The sequence below is a fragment of the Amblyomma mixtum genome, chromosome 10 (genome assembly GCF_055824585.1).
Source record: "Amblyomma mixtum isolate Tamu chromosome 10, ASM5582458v1, whole genome shotgun sequence".
Lineage (NCBI taxonomy): Eukaryota > Metazoa > Arthropoda > Arachnida > Ixodida > Ixodidae > Amblyomma > Amblyomma mixtum.
In genome coordinates this window covers 19,124,699-19,141,751 of record NC_143021.1, presented here as the reverse complement: position 1 = coordinate 19,141,751, position 17,053 = coordinate 19,124,699, and the positions used below count along the sequence as shown (strand labels likewise).

At 46.0% G+C, this 17,053-nt stretch overlaps 1 protein-coding gene across 1 annotated transcript in view; it reads right to left on the bottom strand.

The window, feature by feature from the left end:
• Nucleotides 1-13,527, bottom strand: part of LOC149325278 (uncharacterized) — a 41,763-nt gene extending 28,236 nt beyond the window's left edge. Inside the window, exons 1-3 of the mRNA XM_089563909.1 lie at nucleotides 13,085-13,527; nucleotides 5,762-5,907; nucleotides 708-816 (exon numbers count right to left, since the gene is read on the bottom strand). Coding sequence (XP_089420035.1) covers nucleotides 708-816; nucleotides 5,762-5,907; nucleotides 13,085-13,258 — 429 coding nt within the window. The 5' untranslated portion in view covers nucleotides 13,259-13,527. The remainder of the gene's footprint in view (nucleotides 1-707; nucleotides 817-5,761; nucleotides 5,908-13,084) is intronic.
• Nucleotides 13,528-17,053: the final 3,526 nt, after the last annotated feature.

Sequence of the window (17,053 nt, the reverse complement as noted above, 5' to 3'; positions counted from 1 at the left end):
ATCAAGCTTATATCCTAAGCAGCACAGGCAATTGGCCCAATATAGGAAATGACTGGTTTCACCCTGGTCCTTTGTGGTGGGATCGGCGTTTGCTAATGCATTTCCAATATTGAGCCGATTAGGTGGGCTGCTGGGGTACCGTAAAACCTGGAATATAGGTCAACCCCCCAACTAACCAATTCTAAAAATGAAAAAAATCTTCTTCCATGGCAGAAGTACCAAAAGACACCCCTACCTTGAAACAAATGCAATTCAACTGGTTGCACAATGGTGACAGTATTTATTTTTATTTAGATGCTGCTCGTATGTACTTGCGCAGCTTTGTGTGACACATGCCTTTGACGTCAGACCAATCACAGCGATGGCAACCACTTTTTCCACTGCGTCATCGCTTCTGTCGTCCCCACCACCGCATAAGCCGGACATCTCCATGCTTAAGTTGCCCGAATTCTCACATTCGGACTCTGAACTCTCCTTCCTGTCGAGTCCATCAAGTCCATGTCTCACCTATGCGGCATCAAGTGTCAGAAGTCCATGTATATATCATGTTATTGAAGCTACTGTCATCTGAGACATTTTGAACTCCCCACCTGCTGACTGCCCTAATGACCATCTGTGAGCGGCGCTCATGCGTAAAAAAAAAAAAAAAAAAAAAAGAGAGAAAGGTATCTGATAGTTTCGGGCACCAGCAACAAAACTTGGTGTACCTTCGGTCCGCAGCTGCCGTGAGGCACAGCACCGGACAGGTGGTCATTGACCGTCAGGAAAGGGCGCACTCGCTCCCACTTCTGCTGGTCCTCTTTGGGGGGCTGCTCTCTGGGTGTAGCAGGAAAAGTCCAGAAAAGTGGAATGAGTGCTCACAAACCTCTAGGAAATGCATAATGCTTGGAAATTGCAATGCACAAACGGAGAATTTCATCAGCGATTTATGGTATGTTTGCGAAAATCCGCAAGCTGCGCAACACTGGAACAAGAGTACAACTTGTCACCTTGTCACAGGGCCCAGGTCTGAATTCCAGGACCGCTGTGTGGTCCCGAGTTCGAACCCCCGGATCGGGACGAATTTTTCTTTAACTGGGAAGTTTCCGAGAAAGCTGTATGGCTTTCCTTTGCAGCCATATGGCTGCGCTTGGGTGGATGCCAGTGAGTAATTACTCCCTTATCACCGCTACAGCAACACCGCTGCACAGTTGACTGTTCCTGTCACACTGCAATTTTAGTAGATGTCACGGTATCTTATACTATGCTATGTGAGGTTTAACATCCCAAAAAACATACATGGGCTACGAGGGGTGCCGCCACGGCACCCACTAAATAATTTATAATTGAATTTATTTCTCATGCTGTTTCGGTTTCGGTTTAACAAGCCAAACGATGACTGTGACGTCAAAGAGTGGATATAGATCACATGAGGCATGAAAACACTGCAATATAATCGCTGCTTCTGCATTCGTTGACACTAGAGCTCTTGAGGAAGGCGGGCTTCAGCACTGTAGTGAATTAAAATGATGAAGCAGCAATTATATCGCAGTTTTACCATGCCTCATGTGACATATAACTACACTTTGAAATCACAGCCATCATTCGGCTATTGGAACCAAAACATCATGACACAAAAACGCGATTATAAATTATTTAGCAGTCATAGGAGAATGCCACATGGTTATTCATGCATAGTAGTGTCTTCCGCATCATTACACAGAAGAAAAACATGCCACCAAAATTAGGTGTCTATACTCCTTTAAGGCGCTTGTCTACCGAGCCGGAATACCCGGGATCGAACCCGACCGCGGCGGCCACGTTTCAATAGAGGCGAAACGCAAAAGCCGCCCATGTGCTGTGCAATGACAGTGCACGTTAAAGATCTCCAGGTGGTCGAAATTATTCGGCGACCTCCACTACGGCACCTCTTTCTCTCTTTCTTCTTTCACTCCCACTTTCCTCCCTTCCCTTACAGCAGTACAGGTGTTGTTCACCGAGATATGTGAGACAGATACTGTGCCGTCTACTTTCCTCAAAAACTGATCCTCATTTCCTGCGAGGGACGCTGTAGTGGAGGGCTCTGGATTAATTCAGGCCACCTAGGGTTCTTTAATGTGCACTGACACCAGACAGCACAAGGACGCTTTTGCAATTTGTCACTACCAAAATGCAACCACTGCGGCCAGGATTCAATTCTGCGGCCTTGGGTAATTTTATTAGAGTCTAAAGCCTATCATCTGACCTAACCAGGCATCCAGTATGCAAGAACGGGAGCACAGAAAGTGGCAAAAAGCACAAGCAGGGATGGGGAAGAATGAAGCATAGAAGTGTGCAGAGCACAAGCAGAAGAAAGGAGGAATAACATGTGACATGGCCTTCATCTAGCAAGAACTTGCACACATTGCGGGCATAGAAAGCACAGATACCGAGCACAGCTTTGGAATCTAGAGTCAAGGAGAAATGGAACCACACACAGTACACTCATCATTATAAGAGGCAGCGCAAAGGAAACCAGGACGAAAGGGAAGACACATATACCACAGGACGAGCGCAGAGCTACCAACTGAATTTTATTGAAGGGGCAGGCCACATTTTATACATCAACACATCACAAGTCCACTTATCACGGAACAATCATGAATATGCATCCAGTGCCAACATGACTATCATGAATAGCAGAAAACGATACGCAAGTATTTGGCTAGAACCCTACGGCGGGCCTAGGCTAGCCTCAACCCACAAAAAAATGGACTTGTGATGTGTTGATGTTTAAAATGTGGCCTGCCCCTTCAATAAAATTCAGTTGGTAGTTCAGCGCTCGTCGTGTGGTATATGCGTCTTCCCTTTCGTCCTGGTTTCCTTTGCGCTGCCTCTTATAATGATGGTTGACCGACTAGCCCATACAAAGATATTGATAGCACACCGCGGTCTCCGGCCACAGTTCCTGCCATCGCTTCAGTCTCCATCTTGTTCTATGCCGAGTAACTCAAGACCACCTTGAAAGAAAACAGCGCAAAAAAACAGATGAACCACAAGAGCAGAAGAAATAGAAGCAACAAAAGACGAGTGGCATCTTGTGACTCTTCTGTTCTTGCGGTTGTGGGGACGCCTTCGTCCCTTGCGTTCGCTTTCCCTCAACGCACTAGTTTCCTGTAGTTAGCTCCTCCGCAACGCACCCTTCTCAGTTTCGTTACTCTAGCTAACAGGGGAGGGCGCTCGCGTCGCAGCGACAGCAGCGCCACGGATGGCGTGTTTTGCCGCTCGCGCGCGGGGGAAGGCTAGGTCTCTTCTCCCTGGGCCCGGGAAGCGTGTTGGACGTTCACGCGCAAAGCTCCGCTCTTGGCCGCGGGCGTCCTCGTGTGGAAACGTCTCCCCCTCAGCTCGTCCCGTCCGGCCTCGGAGATATTCCCTTTGCCCTACCGTGGGCGAACATTCGCTCGTAGCCGTGCTGGTGAGTCGGACATCCTCGATTCCTCAGTGTATTTTGTTGCTAGCTGGCGTTATTGTTGTTATAGCAATAAATGCCTTGTTTGTGTCAGCCAGTGTGTCGTTCCTTTGTTTCCGAAGAGCAAGGCCCGCCGTGGTCGGCGTGCGCTCGGTAGCGTACGCGACCACGGGGTGGGGTCCGCGCGGCTTTGAACTGTGTCAGCCGCGCTTAATCGGGGAGAACGGATTTATCTCCCCCCATTTAAACCCCACACGGTCTGTCTTGTTTTTTGCACTGTTTTCTCTCCAGGTGCACCCAAACAAGCTACCCCAAGTCACTGTGTTGACTCAATACCTCAAGGACCCAGCCCTGTGGCTCAGTGGTTATGGTGCTCGGCTGCTGACCCGAAAGATGCGGGTTCGATCCTGGCTGCGATGGCTGAATTCTGATGGAAGCCAAATTCTAGAGGCCCATGTACTGTGCGATGTCAGTGCATGTTAAGGTATGGACACACTGGTGGCAAGCCGCTTGCAACGAAAGCTGCCGCGGCGGTGGGTTGATCTGCCGCAGAGCGAATGGGTCGAGGAGCCATTTTCGGCGGCTTGCCGCGTGCCGCGGAGCGGGGAAACCAATGAGGGGTGCCCGGCTTTGTCACGTGGGGAACATCTGTGTCGCCACCACTTGGCTCCTACTAAATTTACATGCCAGCGGCGGCCAGTGCCCCGCGCGCTCCTTCAGAATTCCAGACCTCGACTGACCGGTTTGGCATGAAGGCAGCTTTGCGCGGCGGCACTTACTCGCATGCTCTTTGCCGCCGTGTGTGGCCGTCCCTTTCGCGGTCGGGGTGGCACCGCCAGCGGCATTCCGCGCGTTTTTCCGCTAGTGTGTTCGTACCTTTAAAGATCCCCAGGTGGTAGAAATTATTCCGGAGCCCTTCACTACGGCGTCCCTCATAGCCGGAGTCGCTTTGGGACGGTAAGCCCCATAAACCAAACCAAACCAATACCTGAATGTGTTGCCAACCGCATGGCCTCATTTCAAGTCATAGCAGCTACATCACATCTGGCAAGCATCACTGACACATGCGTTTAACATTAGCAAGGTGGAGCTTTTGGCTTGTTGGTATTGCACTTTATAAAAAGACAAAGCACAGAAGGACGGGACCAAGAAGGACAACACAGAACAAGCGCTAACTGACAAGAGATGGTCTCCAAGATCGAAAAACAACGAGCATTAATGCGCATGCCTAACAGGTACATGGACGGCAGCTGACTCATCTTCCCTCATGCTAACCCCTTCAATCAGCAGAGCAGGAAGTGAAGACGCTCACTGTAACGAGGGTTTTTGGTTGGAAAAAACCTTCCTGTAAGTCAGCTTTCCTGCAATTCAGCAAATTGTCGATCACACTCCAACACTTTGGCCCCCCCAAAAAAACAGTAAAGTACAAAATAACCAATTCTACATATATGGGCATGTAGGCAGAACCTAGGCAAAAGAGAAAGGGTATTTGCACAGGAGAGATCTTTAATGCTACTGCATTAAACTCTTGAGGGTAGGTTAATACCCATGCCGCACGTGCACAAAAAATGGCAGTAAATGCTTCAGGCCTTACGTTTGTTAATGCCATTATTTGTGGAGCTGGTGCTACACGTCCACATTTAAAGTCATTATATGAAAGTCACGATGACAATAACGCTTTAGAGACAGTCAGAAATTTCACCTTTAATGAGCTGTGCTAGAAGCACAGTATCTCAGAAATGTTGCCGAAATGTAATATAAAATTTTTTTTGCTGAAAACACCGCTGTTCTTGCTTGACAGGTCGCAAAAGTAGCCATAATCTTGTGTGTTAGCACACAAGCCGAGAGTATCTGTCAGAAATGCTGGTAAAAATGGCACCCTTCGCATCAAACATTCAGTAGAGATGCCTCATCTAACTGAAATTATGAAATAACCATTCACTACTGGTTAGGAAGTTGCTGCCAACAAAGTTGCGTGCTTTTCTGCGTGTGCAATGAGGATGAGAGTATGCATTGCTCGGGCGAATGAGTTGTGGCGAACTCAGTAGGTCGTGAATGGCAGTAAGGCTAATGCCATTCAATTTATGCGTGCAGCACTGTGCAAATGTCATTAAACCTCGAGGCAGTAACCACTTACTGGCATTAAACTTGCCTCTGTGGCACGGGTATAAGTGTTAATTTTTTTTCTCAATCATATCCCCGCTTGCACTAAACCCACATCACAAATCTGGCAGCAACCGTCATCTACCTCGCACAATCACACCAGTGCCTGTTGACTGTTTTGACAACCACTGCAGGTCAAGTTCACCGTTCGCCTAAACAGGCCCAACTCACTCTGTGCTGCTGCCCTCCTCAGCTGCTGAGCCTGCAGCCTGCTGCCGCCGTTTCAAGCGTGCCCTGTAGCGCTGCTCATTGCGGCGTCTCCCACCTGCGTTCCTCTTGCGCAGGCTTCCTGCTTCCAGGCTAGCCACGGCCAGCCTCTGCATCAGGACAACAGCAGTGCTCTCTGTTGAGGTCTCATACTTGTCTCCCTTGGGTCAGCACAACACATAGGTCGGCAAACTCACTCATGAGTGGACTCACCCGGGCACACTCACGCTCATTTCGGATCATGATCTGAGTTGTGAGTTCAGACTCGCATTCAGATCGTGAACCGAGTTGTGGGAGAGTTCGGACACACGTTCGGATCATGACCTGAGTCGTGGTGAGTCCGGGCTCACATTCAGATCATGATCTAAGTCGTGGTGAGACCGGGCTCACATTCAAATAATGATCTGAGTCATGGTGATTCCAGGCTCACATTCAGATTATGATGAATCGCGGTCAGCCCGGTCGAGCTTCCTGTGCACTCGTAGTACTTATTACGCATAAATGAGCCCAGATGAGTCCTTGAGTGAGCCCAGATGAGCAGAGTCAAGATGAGTAAGTGAGTTCATATGAGTTGAGTCAAAATGAGAGAGCCCAGATGAGTCATGAGTCCAGATGATTCGCGAGTCGAAATGAGTGAGTGAGCCCAGATGAGTCATGAGTCTGAGTGAGTCATTATGAGTGGTTGACCCTTGATGACTAGTGAGTTTGAGAGAGCCCAAGTGAGTTATATTCCTAAGTGAGTTTGAGTTCATGAGCTCGAGTGAACTCAAGCCTCTATGAGTGTGAGTTAGAGTGAGTCCGTAGATTGACCAAACTTTTGTGAGTGAGCCCAGATAAGTCGAGTCAAAATGAGTGAGTGAGTTCACATGAGTTAAGAGTCGAAATTAGTGAGCCCAGATGAGTCGTGAGTTGAAATGAGCGAGTAAGCCCAGTTGAGTCATGAGTCTGAGTGAGTCATTATGAGTGGTTGACCCCTGATGACTAGTGAGTTTGAGAGAGCCCAAGTGAGTTGTACTCCTAAGTGAGTTTGAGTTCATGAGCTCGAGTGAACCCAAGCCTCTGTCAGTGTGAGTCAGAGTGAGCCCATAGGTTGACCAAACTTTTGTGATATGAGCCTGAGTAGGCGCTCGTGATTTTGCCGGGGTATGGCACAACAGTGTGATAAGGCTTCATGCACACAGTCAAGCTCACTTTCGATGAACTACAAAGCTTGAAAAGTTGCAGTTGAGAAATGTGCACTGGTTCAATTAATTGGGACCATCGCTAACATTTTGAATCATTTGCTGCACGCCAGTTCTGCTGCTTTCTTACTGAAGAGCACTCGCTAGTTTTAAAAAATCATCATCATCATCATCATCATGCACTCATGTCACTCAACAACACTAGTGACAAACACCAGGCAAAGTCCATCAAGCACCAGTGTAAACAACTTTGAGTCGTTGGTGCACAACTGCAGATAATATCTGGGTGTGTAACCGAGATGCCTAAACTGCTATGTTGGTTTACTGGTTTATTGGGGTTTAACGTCCCAAAGCTATGGCTATGAGGGACGCTGTAGTGAAGGGCTCCGGAAATTTCAACCACCTGGTGTTCTTCAACGTGCACTGACATCGCACAGTATACAGGCCTCTGAAATTTCACCTCCATCGAAATTCGGCCGCCGCGGCCGGGATAGAACCCGCGTCCTTTGGGCCAGCAGCCGAGCGCTGTAACCACTGAGCCACCGCAGCGGGGCTCAACTGCTATGTGCCATGATGGTTAATGTAATACCTTATAAAACACTCTGCACTCTAGAGCTGAGCATATGACCTTGACTGAATGAACAAAATCCTGGCAGAACAAGGCAGTTTACTAGATTTTGTCCTTACATGATAGACGTGATAGTGCGACAGACATAAAATAAACCAGACGAACTGAAATAAATGGAGAAACAAATGGAAGCTACATAACAAATATTAATGAAGGAGAACGTGGCTGATCGATGCCAAGTTCAAGACTTTTTTTTAACTTAATGCCACACCATGCAATTTTGTACTGCTAGCCCCGTTTACTTATCTACCAATCCTGGCTGACACCTACTACCCTTAGCTGTCTTGTCCATGTGCCCTGCTGATATGTTTAAAGGACTATAAGCACCTAATTTTATTGCATTTTCTTTGTTCAAATGATTCATTAGACATTAAAATAAATGGACCAACACATGGTATTCGAATAAGACCATTAAATAATTTATAACTGAATTTCTTCTCTCGTGCAGTTGCGGTTTTGGTTTCATCAATCGAACGATGGCTTTGAGGTATAGTTGAAATTTAAATCAAGTGACGCACGGAAAAACTGCAATATAAATGCTGATATAGTTTTAACATACTACAGCACTTAAGCCAGCTTGCTTCAAGAGCTGGAATTACAATAAACAACGTATCAGTAGTTATATAGCCACTTTTTCGTGCCTCAAGTGACTTAAAGTTAGACGATACACCACAGCCGTCATTCGGTTGATGAAACCGACACAAAAACAGCGTCAAGAAGAAATTCTATCATAAATTATTTAGCACTCGTAGGCGAATACCACAGGGTGCTCCATGTATACCGATGTGGAATGCATCGTTTAAAAGAAGCAAACACGCAAGCAAAACTTTGGTGTCTATACTCCATTGCATATGCAAAACCATATTACTCCACCACATTATCACTCATTCTTTCAAAACTTAGGTGAGTATTTGGACAAAAAACGAAAAGCGGTTAAAACGAAGCGAGAGGATTGAAAACCACGGTCAAAGCTCTGAGGTGCTCAAGTATTCCAGCCATCTGGCGATAATTTTCAATGAGAGTTAACTGCTTTTTGGGTACGGATTGATTAAGAGCAATTTGCCCTACCAACCACATACCATATCGCCACATGTAATTCTTGCTTCTCAAAGTCTTGATGAGTAGCAGGACGTAATTGTAGCAGGAGGTAAAACGAAGTCCAGGAGGTGCCAGCCACAGCACTTAAGGTTTGTCGCAACGAAATATGCTTGTGTTCAGTTTGGTTGCATGGCGAACTACTTTTTGGGTGTGGACTTATCCTGAACGAACAGGAGCGCTAGCTTTGGCATCGTTGCCTGCTATGTATGAAATGAAGTATATATATACATATATATGCGAAAACAGAGGGCAAGGGCGAAAAGTGCTTTATATTCCAGCGTTTTGGCTGGGGCCTGGCTGAAACTTTGGAAAATAAAGCACTTTTCGCTCGTGCCCTCTGTTTTCACCTACCTTTACCGGATCCAATGTCTTCTCACCTCAGATATAAACGCGTGTGTGCGTGCGTGCGTGTGTGTGTAGGTTGAGAGAGCATGAAGTACTTGACTACTAAAAGAGTATATAGTGAAGTATATGCTTTGTTAAAGGAAACATATTTATTTCATCATCATCATCATTTATTGAACCCTTAGAGATCCCGTCTGGGACATTACATAAGGGGGGGGAAAGACAGTGGTGTGAAATGGTCATACAAAGGCATGTAAACATAAAAAAGCATAACATAAAAAGCATATTTGACTCAACGTTTCTATCCGAAGACCGATCGGTCATCCAATCGAAACGTCGAGTCGAAAATAAATGTTTCCTTTAGTGTGTGTGTGTGTGCACACACACACACACGCGCGCGCGCGCGCACACACACACGCACGCACATATGTGTGTGTGTGTGTGTGTGTGTGTGTGCGCGCGTGTGTGTGTGTGTGTGCGTGTGTGTATACACACACACACACTAAAGGAAACATTTATTTTCGACTCGACATATATATATATATATATATATATATATATATATATATATATATATATATAGACCTTTAAGTAATTGGTTCTGAGTTAAGAGTGTGTCACTCATGTGTGTCATTGTTGGTATCAAGGGATACTGAGGAAAGCATTCTTCCAACCAAACAAATACGTAAATATTACTCGAGGCCCACAAGACAATCTTATTTGTGATTACTGAAATCACGAAAAGCAGACATCTTCCAGGGGCAAGTTTGCTCCTGGGAAAAACAGGCTTCTAACTGTATAAATAATGAACTGCAGCCTCTGGGAGATATGTGAAAAAGGCTAAGCAAAGTTGAGGAAACAGCAGGCACATTACCTATACAGCTTCTCTCAGGAGGAGTGTTGACAAAATAAAATATTGGTGCTGCCAGAATAACAACATGATAGGCAAATGAAAATACCTTTAAATTAAAGGATTATTTTAAAATATTTTACAATACAGAAATATTTTCAAGGTAGCCAATAATGTGATGTGCCTGATACAGTACAAAAACACGAAACTCGTATAATACCAAATGAACGAATACGCTCAAGGAAGAAATGCCTGCCAAAGATCATTCAATCACAGTGTATGAAAGGTAAAAGTAAGGTAAACTTCACGGATGAAAGTTAACCACAAACAACAACACTGGGCTAACAGGCACCATGTTAATGAGAGTTATCCTAAGGGGGTCTTACGGCTAGAAGAAGCTCTAGAACTATTTTTCGGAAAGGAAGAAAAGGGTGCCAGCCGGGAAAGTTGCTTTCAATCAAGTGGCAGCTGAAAACACTGATTACAAAGAGAACAAAGTCATGAACAAGCAAAACTACTGGGCTCTCATACTAGCCTTGAGTAACTCAACTCCCCATTTTTTTCCAACCTTTCAGGTCACTATGTGAGTGCTGAAAGTGCATGAAATAAATGAGATGCCCTAAAATGCCTCATTCTACAGTATGAACACAACGTTGTGGCTCTCACTAAGATGTGGCTATACAATGAAGCAGATAATGTCCCATCTCTTGGCCTTTTGTTAGAAATGAACACACTGGAAGATGGTATACGGTACACAGGTACTAACGTCCCACAGAGGCATGCAATATGAAAGATGCTGTGGTGGAGGGCTTTGGATCGATTTCAACCACCTAGGGCTCTTCACCATGCACTGACATTGCCAGTACAGGTGCCCACAAAAGTTTTTGGAAAGCCAAAATCACGAAAAACACCAATTTCCTCGCTGGGAACTACAAAGCACACACTTCACTTCATGGATGCATGCTTAGGCCGTCCCGTAATTAGGCTTTGTTCGAAAACTTTTGTGGGCACCTGTACATGGGCACCTTGAGTTTCCCCTCCACTTAAATGTGCCCATCGTGGCCAGGTTCGTACCCATGGCCCCAAGCTCAGCAGCCGAGCTCCCCAACCACTGTGCCAGTGCGGCCGGAACACACTGGAAGAGGTGGCGCTGGAGTAACATCTTTGATTAAGAATTATTTCCATACTACCATTTGACAGGGAGCAGACTGCTTGGATCAAAGGTAGACTACATTTTTCTTTCACCAGCAGTCATCAACTACTTCAAGAGCTAGCTAGTCAAAAGTAGTGACAGACAATACACAAATGAACCAAAACCATGGCCTCAATAAAAGACCCAGTATTTGTGTCAAGTAGCTTGAAACCATTTTTAAATGTCTGTGGAAGCGAATGTGCGCTGTTTAGTCATAAAAATAATTCCCGTGTCCTTCAATACTCTGGCAAAACTTTTAGAGGGTGTCTCCCAAAAAACTTTCCAGATTTAATGCGCAGTCAACAATGCAGCTGTTTTGGATCACACGGGGAATATTCATTCAATGACCAAATGCCATTTTGCCAATTGCCATTCGTAAACTACTTTTTTTGCTGTTACATTCAGATGCACTGAAAAATTTACACCTGAATGTTATGAACTATAAAATTTCAGAACACGAATCTTCCTCTTTGCTGTCATTGCACATTTTATTGTTTGTTTTTTCAATTCCACTGAAGTGCCCATTACTGCAACTGTTTGTTTTCATTCACCTAGTGAAACAGTATTTGGGGAAACTGTATGTCACATGGTGCTTTTTGTTTCTCTCTTCATGCCTCATTCTTTGCCTGCCTATGCAATCAAGTTTATTCTTTAGAACTTCGGAAACCTGCACGCATCTCGTCCTTTTCAAGCAATGAGCTCGCTCACCTACTTGGTCTAACAGCGAACCACGATATAGACAACAAATAACTAAAATTGTTGAAACTTTTAGCAGTTCAACCGCCAGCTCAATCAGTGGTGCATTGAGCGCATGGCTTATTCATTATCTCGTGAACAGTGACAAACTGCATCTAGACGAAAAGCTGCGAGAGCTCGGACAAAACCTTTTTTAACCCCACCCTCAGCCATTTCATACGTCCAACAAGACTATCCGTCAATGATGTGCACTATAGGTATATTGCTTGAAGGTATACTGCTTGAAAGCATATAGTTTTGCTATACATACAGGAGATGTACACCCCCATCAAAAGTATGCAGCCCACAAGGCCTGTAGCGTGTCTCGTTGTGCATCCTCAGTGACCGTAACCTCAATGCTCCTAAGCTTTGAACTGCTAGATGTGCTAGGGAGAGCCCCACTAAACAACTTGGATGCAAACCCCTTGGGCTGTATACTCCTCATGGGGGGTGTATACCAACAAATATTCAACTGCAATGTGCATGTCAGGTTGAAGACTACATAAGCAAGTCATGCAGTGTTCGTGGAACCATTTGCTGCTTACAGTTCCCTCTGGCAGCAGCCCACTACAACTGGCACAAGAGTGCTTACTTCTGTCCGCTCTCTTTCAGTTGCCCTCTTCCTACATGTATAATTACCAAATATTTTTCACACGTGTGCACAGTGCGAGGCACGAGTTTGAAAAGGGCTGTATGTGGTGGATGTCTGGTCGGATGTAGTAGACTCTCAATTGGACCTCACTTAACTCTCACTTTATGTTAGTTGAAACAGACGCTAATTGTTCCCGTCAACAACAAGCTTGGGCTGCCCCTATTCGAACCCCCCATTTTCCTCAAGCAAACTTCCAAGCCCCTTCCGAGTTCGATTTATTGTGAGTTGGCAGCATTTGGCTCTCCCCTGTTTTTTTTTCCTCTACTCCAGCCCGGTGAATTCCTCGTTGGCGTTGCTTAATTCTCCTCGCAGATACGGAGCCCTCCTCACACCTAACAGTTGAAAAATCGCCGTTTTACATTATTATACACCCGTAGAATGATGTTAAGGGCCCTAGTGTGTCAGCATATGTTTAAGGATACAGCCCAAGCATGTGTTGTTGTCGGTGGGTGCATCTGGCGGTGCTGGCTGAAACCATCGAGTGCGCCGACTAGGCGGTGCCGGCAAGCTAGAAATCCTTCGATGCACCTTCGTACACTGCACGCATGGCAAGTCAACCTTGTGGGGAAATGATGGCGACACGAGATAAGTGAACGCGGCTGTTACCTCTTGGAACTCGCTGCGAACAGCGGTTGGAGTGGCCTTGTCTATGACGCTTCCACAGACTGCCCCACACGAAGACACTGGCTTATGCTCGCTTTTGCTTTTTTTTGGTTTTGATGCAAATATGTCGATCTCGCTCAGGTCAAGCTCTTCACCACCATCTTCAGCAGAGCTCATCCTCGGTGATTCACCCGACGCAGTGACAGTTCAAGCGAAAGTGAAATGCTGCAACTTCAGTCGATCGAACGAGTCTTCGCCGTTCGTAAAGCTACTGCAGAACTGAAACATTTTTTTTTTTCAGCTAGCCAATTCGAAGCTCACAGTACGTGAATAATAAAAAAAAGCGTGTGACTGCACTTCAGACCAATATTCTCTGTACCAGAACATACGAACTATGCAGAACTACCCGCGACGGCTGGGTTTCGTGAGACGTACCCGCCGTCTGCTATCCCAGTGTTGCCATACTATAGTGTTGCCAGACTTGCGCGACTTCCAGTGTTGCCAGGCTATAAGGTTGCCAGATTGTGAACTAAAACCCAGTGTGGCCAGACTATTTGTTCCCTCTCCCTTTTACATTCTCCTTCGCCTACAGCTACGCTGTCGCGCCGCAACCGCCCAGCTCGTTAGAGCAGCCTTGCCCGGAGTGGCCGCCGCCTGTTCGCCAAGCGAAAGAGCACGTCCGCGGCGGTTGTGGAATTGTTTTTTTAGTGACTTGTCGAGCAGACGGGTAGCACAGACGAAATCTGCCGATGCGTGGCCCCAGTGAGAGTATTAAGAGGAGAAAAACGCGTGATCGTGATTTTGTTGAAATAAGCGTGCTGTGCTCAAATTCACTTGTCGAGCAGACGGGTACGACAGACGAAATCTGCCGATGCGTGGCCCCAGTGAGCGTATTAAGACGAGAGAAACGCGTGATTTTGTTGAAATAAGCGTGCTGTGCTCAAATTCACTTGTCGAGCAGACGGGTACGACAGACGAAATCTGCCGATGCGTGGCCCCAGTGAGCGTATTAAGACGAGAAAAACGCGTGATTTTGTTGAATAAGCGTGCTGTGCTCAAATTCACTTGTCGAGCAGACGGGTACGACAGACGAAATCTGCCGATGCGTGGCCCCAGTGAGCGTATTAAGACGAGAGAAACGCGTGATTTTGTTGAAATAAGCGTGCTGTGCTCAAATTCACTTGTCGAGCAGACGGGTACGACAGACGAAATCTGCCGATGCGTGGCCCCAGTGAGCGTATTAAGACGAGAGAAACGCGCGATTTTGTTGAAGTAAGCGTGCTGTGCTCAAATTCACTTGTCGAGCAGACGGGTACACCAGACGAAATCTGCCGATGCGTGGCGCCAGTGAGCGTATTAAGACGAGAGAAACGCGTGATTTTGTTGAAATAAGCGTGCTGTGCTCAAATTCACTTGTCGAGCAGACGGGTACGACAGACGAAATCTGCCGATGCGTAGCCCCAGTGAGCGTATTAAGACGAGAGAAACGCGTGATTTTGTTGAAATAAGCGTGCTGTGCTCAAATTCACTTGTCGAGCAGACGGGTACGGCAGACGAAATCTGCCGATGCGTGGCCCCAGTGAGCGTATTAAGACGAGAGAAACGCGTGATTTTGTTGAAATAAGCGTGCTGTGCTCAAATTCACTTGTCGAGCAGACGGGTACGACAGACGAAATCTGCCGATGCGTAGCCCCAGTGAGCGTATTAAGACGAGAGAAACGCGCGATTTTGTTGAAGTAAGCGTGCTGTGCTCAAATTCACTTGTCGAGCAGACGGGTACGACAGACGAAATCTGCCGATGCGTGGCCCCAGTGAGCGTATTAAGACGAGAGAAACGCGTGATTTTGTTGAAATAAGCGTGCTGTGCTCAAATTCACTTGTCGAGCAGACGGGTACACCAGACGAAATCTGCCGATGCGTGGCCCCAGTGAGCGTATTAAGACGAGAGAAACGCGTGATTTTGTTGAAATAAGCGTGCTATGCTATGCTAAGGGATGATCCCCACGCTGGCGTCGCTGCGTCTCATGGTGGGATAGGTGGTAGCGGTTTATTTTAAAGAAAAAATAAAAAAAGGCGAACGAAAGGAATGTTGCCGGCCGCGTCAATTGCCATCTGTAGCACGCGAGCTGCAGCCGGCGGAGGTGAAAGGGAAAATATAGCGAGGAGAAGTATAGCGGGGAGCGATGGCAAGAATTAACAGGGAAGAGCTTTGTATGCTATTTATAAAATTCAAAAAATAATCAAGTTCGCGCCGCTCGCGCGCAAATGTCCGGGCAGTGGAGACACTCATTGGAAATCAAAGCGAGCCGCCGCCAGCCTCGAAGAGAGCGCGCACGTGAACGGGCGAACAACCAACCGAAAAGAGCAGCAGTCGGGAAAGGGAACTTTACGTGTGGGCGTTCCTCCTCCTCTAGCATGCGTGTGGTTTGCTTGCTCGACGATAGTCCTTAATTAACACAAGATGTATACTTTACGCGGATGATACGACATTATTCACTCAGGACAGCATTTTCACAAGCCTAATAAACAAATTAAACATGGACTTACAGAATATTGTTTTATAGTGTGACAATAACTTGCTACAACTTAATCCTACAAAAAACACTTTCATGATATTCCGATCTCATCAAAAGCATGTCATCCCGAGCCCACACGTTTATGTGGGACATCATATTATCACTGCCTCCGAATCCGTTACATTTCTCGGCATCACGCTTGACTGCCATCTAAAATTTCATCTACACACGAAATCTATCAGTAAAAAAATTTCGTTTGGAATAAGGGTGTTAATAAAAACTAGACATTTCTTTCAACGCCATGTTCTCTTATCCCTGTTCTATGATTTCATTAACAGTCACCTTAATTATTGCCTGTCATCATGGGGAAATACCTATTCATGCCATGTGTCATGTATTTCTCATCTTCAAAGTCAAGCGCTTCGCATTTTATCTTTCAGCCCATACACAGCCTCTGCTTCACCTCTTTACTCTGACGTAAACATTCTGCCGTTGAAATGCCTCCTTAATCTTAGGTTGGGCCTTCTAGTCTACCGCGCTCGCAATGATAATAATCAACTTCTCTGTTTTTCCGCATCTTTCCTTGCTAATAGCAATAACACTAGATTCTCTGAACAAAACAATATTCTTCTACCAAAAGTGAGTACAAATTATGGAAAACAAACTGCTTTTTTCTCCGCCATCAAAACCTGGAATTCATTACCACTAGCAATCAAATCCGCACGTTCGCAGCCCGCTTTCTACACTTTACTAAAAAAACATCTCTCATCAACCCATTAAGCCTCATTCCATGCTTAAGGTTGCCTTAATCTCATTTTCTGTTCCCCACTCTGACAGCAAACGGTCATTTGTTACTCGTCTGGAACCTCTTGGTTTTTCCTCCGCCTATGTTTTATATCTGCATTTATTCAATGCCCATTGCTATCCGATGTCTTTTTGTGTTCTTTCTCTTGCTCTTATGCTTTGCTGTTTTATGCCTTTTTTGTTAAATTACACCCGCTAACTATTGTCTGACTTATTCATTGGCGCAAATTACACCAATCGGTTTTAACTTAACTGTATACTTTTGTTCCAGCTCCCCTGCCAAACTTGTGCACTTTTCTTATGTATTCCTGATGGGAGGTCCCCCAGACAGTTTCCACTTTGGGACCTCCTACTGTACTAACTTTTTTATGAAACTTACAGCTCATTTATATTTCGTTTTAATAAACCTTTTAAATCTGCGAAAAAAAAAACCGTTCAAGAGGCGACATGTGGAGTCATGACACATCCGGTTCACAAAGGCGGCGATGAATAGGACTCCAGGAACGCTTCCCTCCTCGTGCGTTAGTGCACTGCGCCACGGGCTAACAAAGGCAGAGCGAAGGCAGCACCCACCCCTGAAGAAGGGACCAAGTTGGTCCCGAAACGGTGGGCAAAAAAATGAAAATATTGGTTGGCGTCAGTTTCCTCTCAA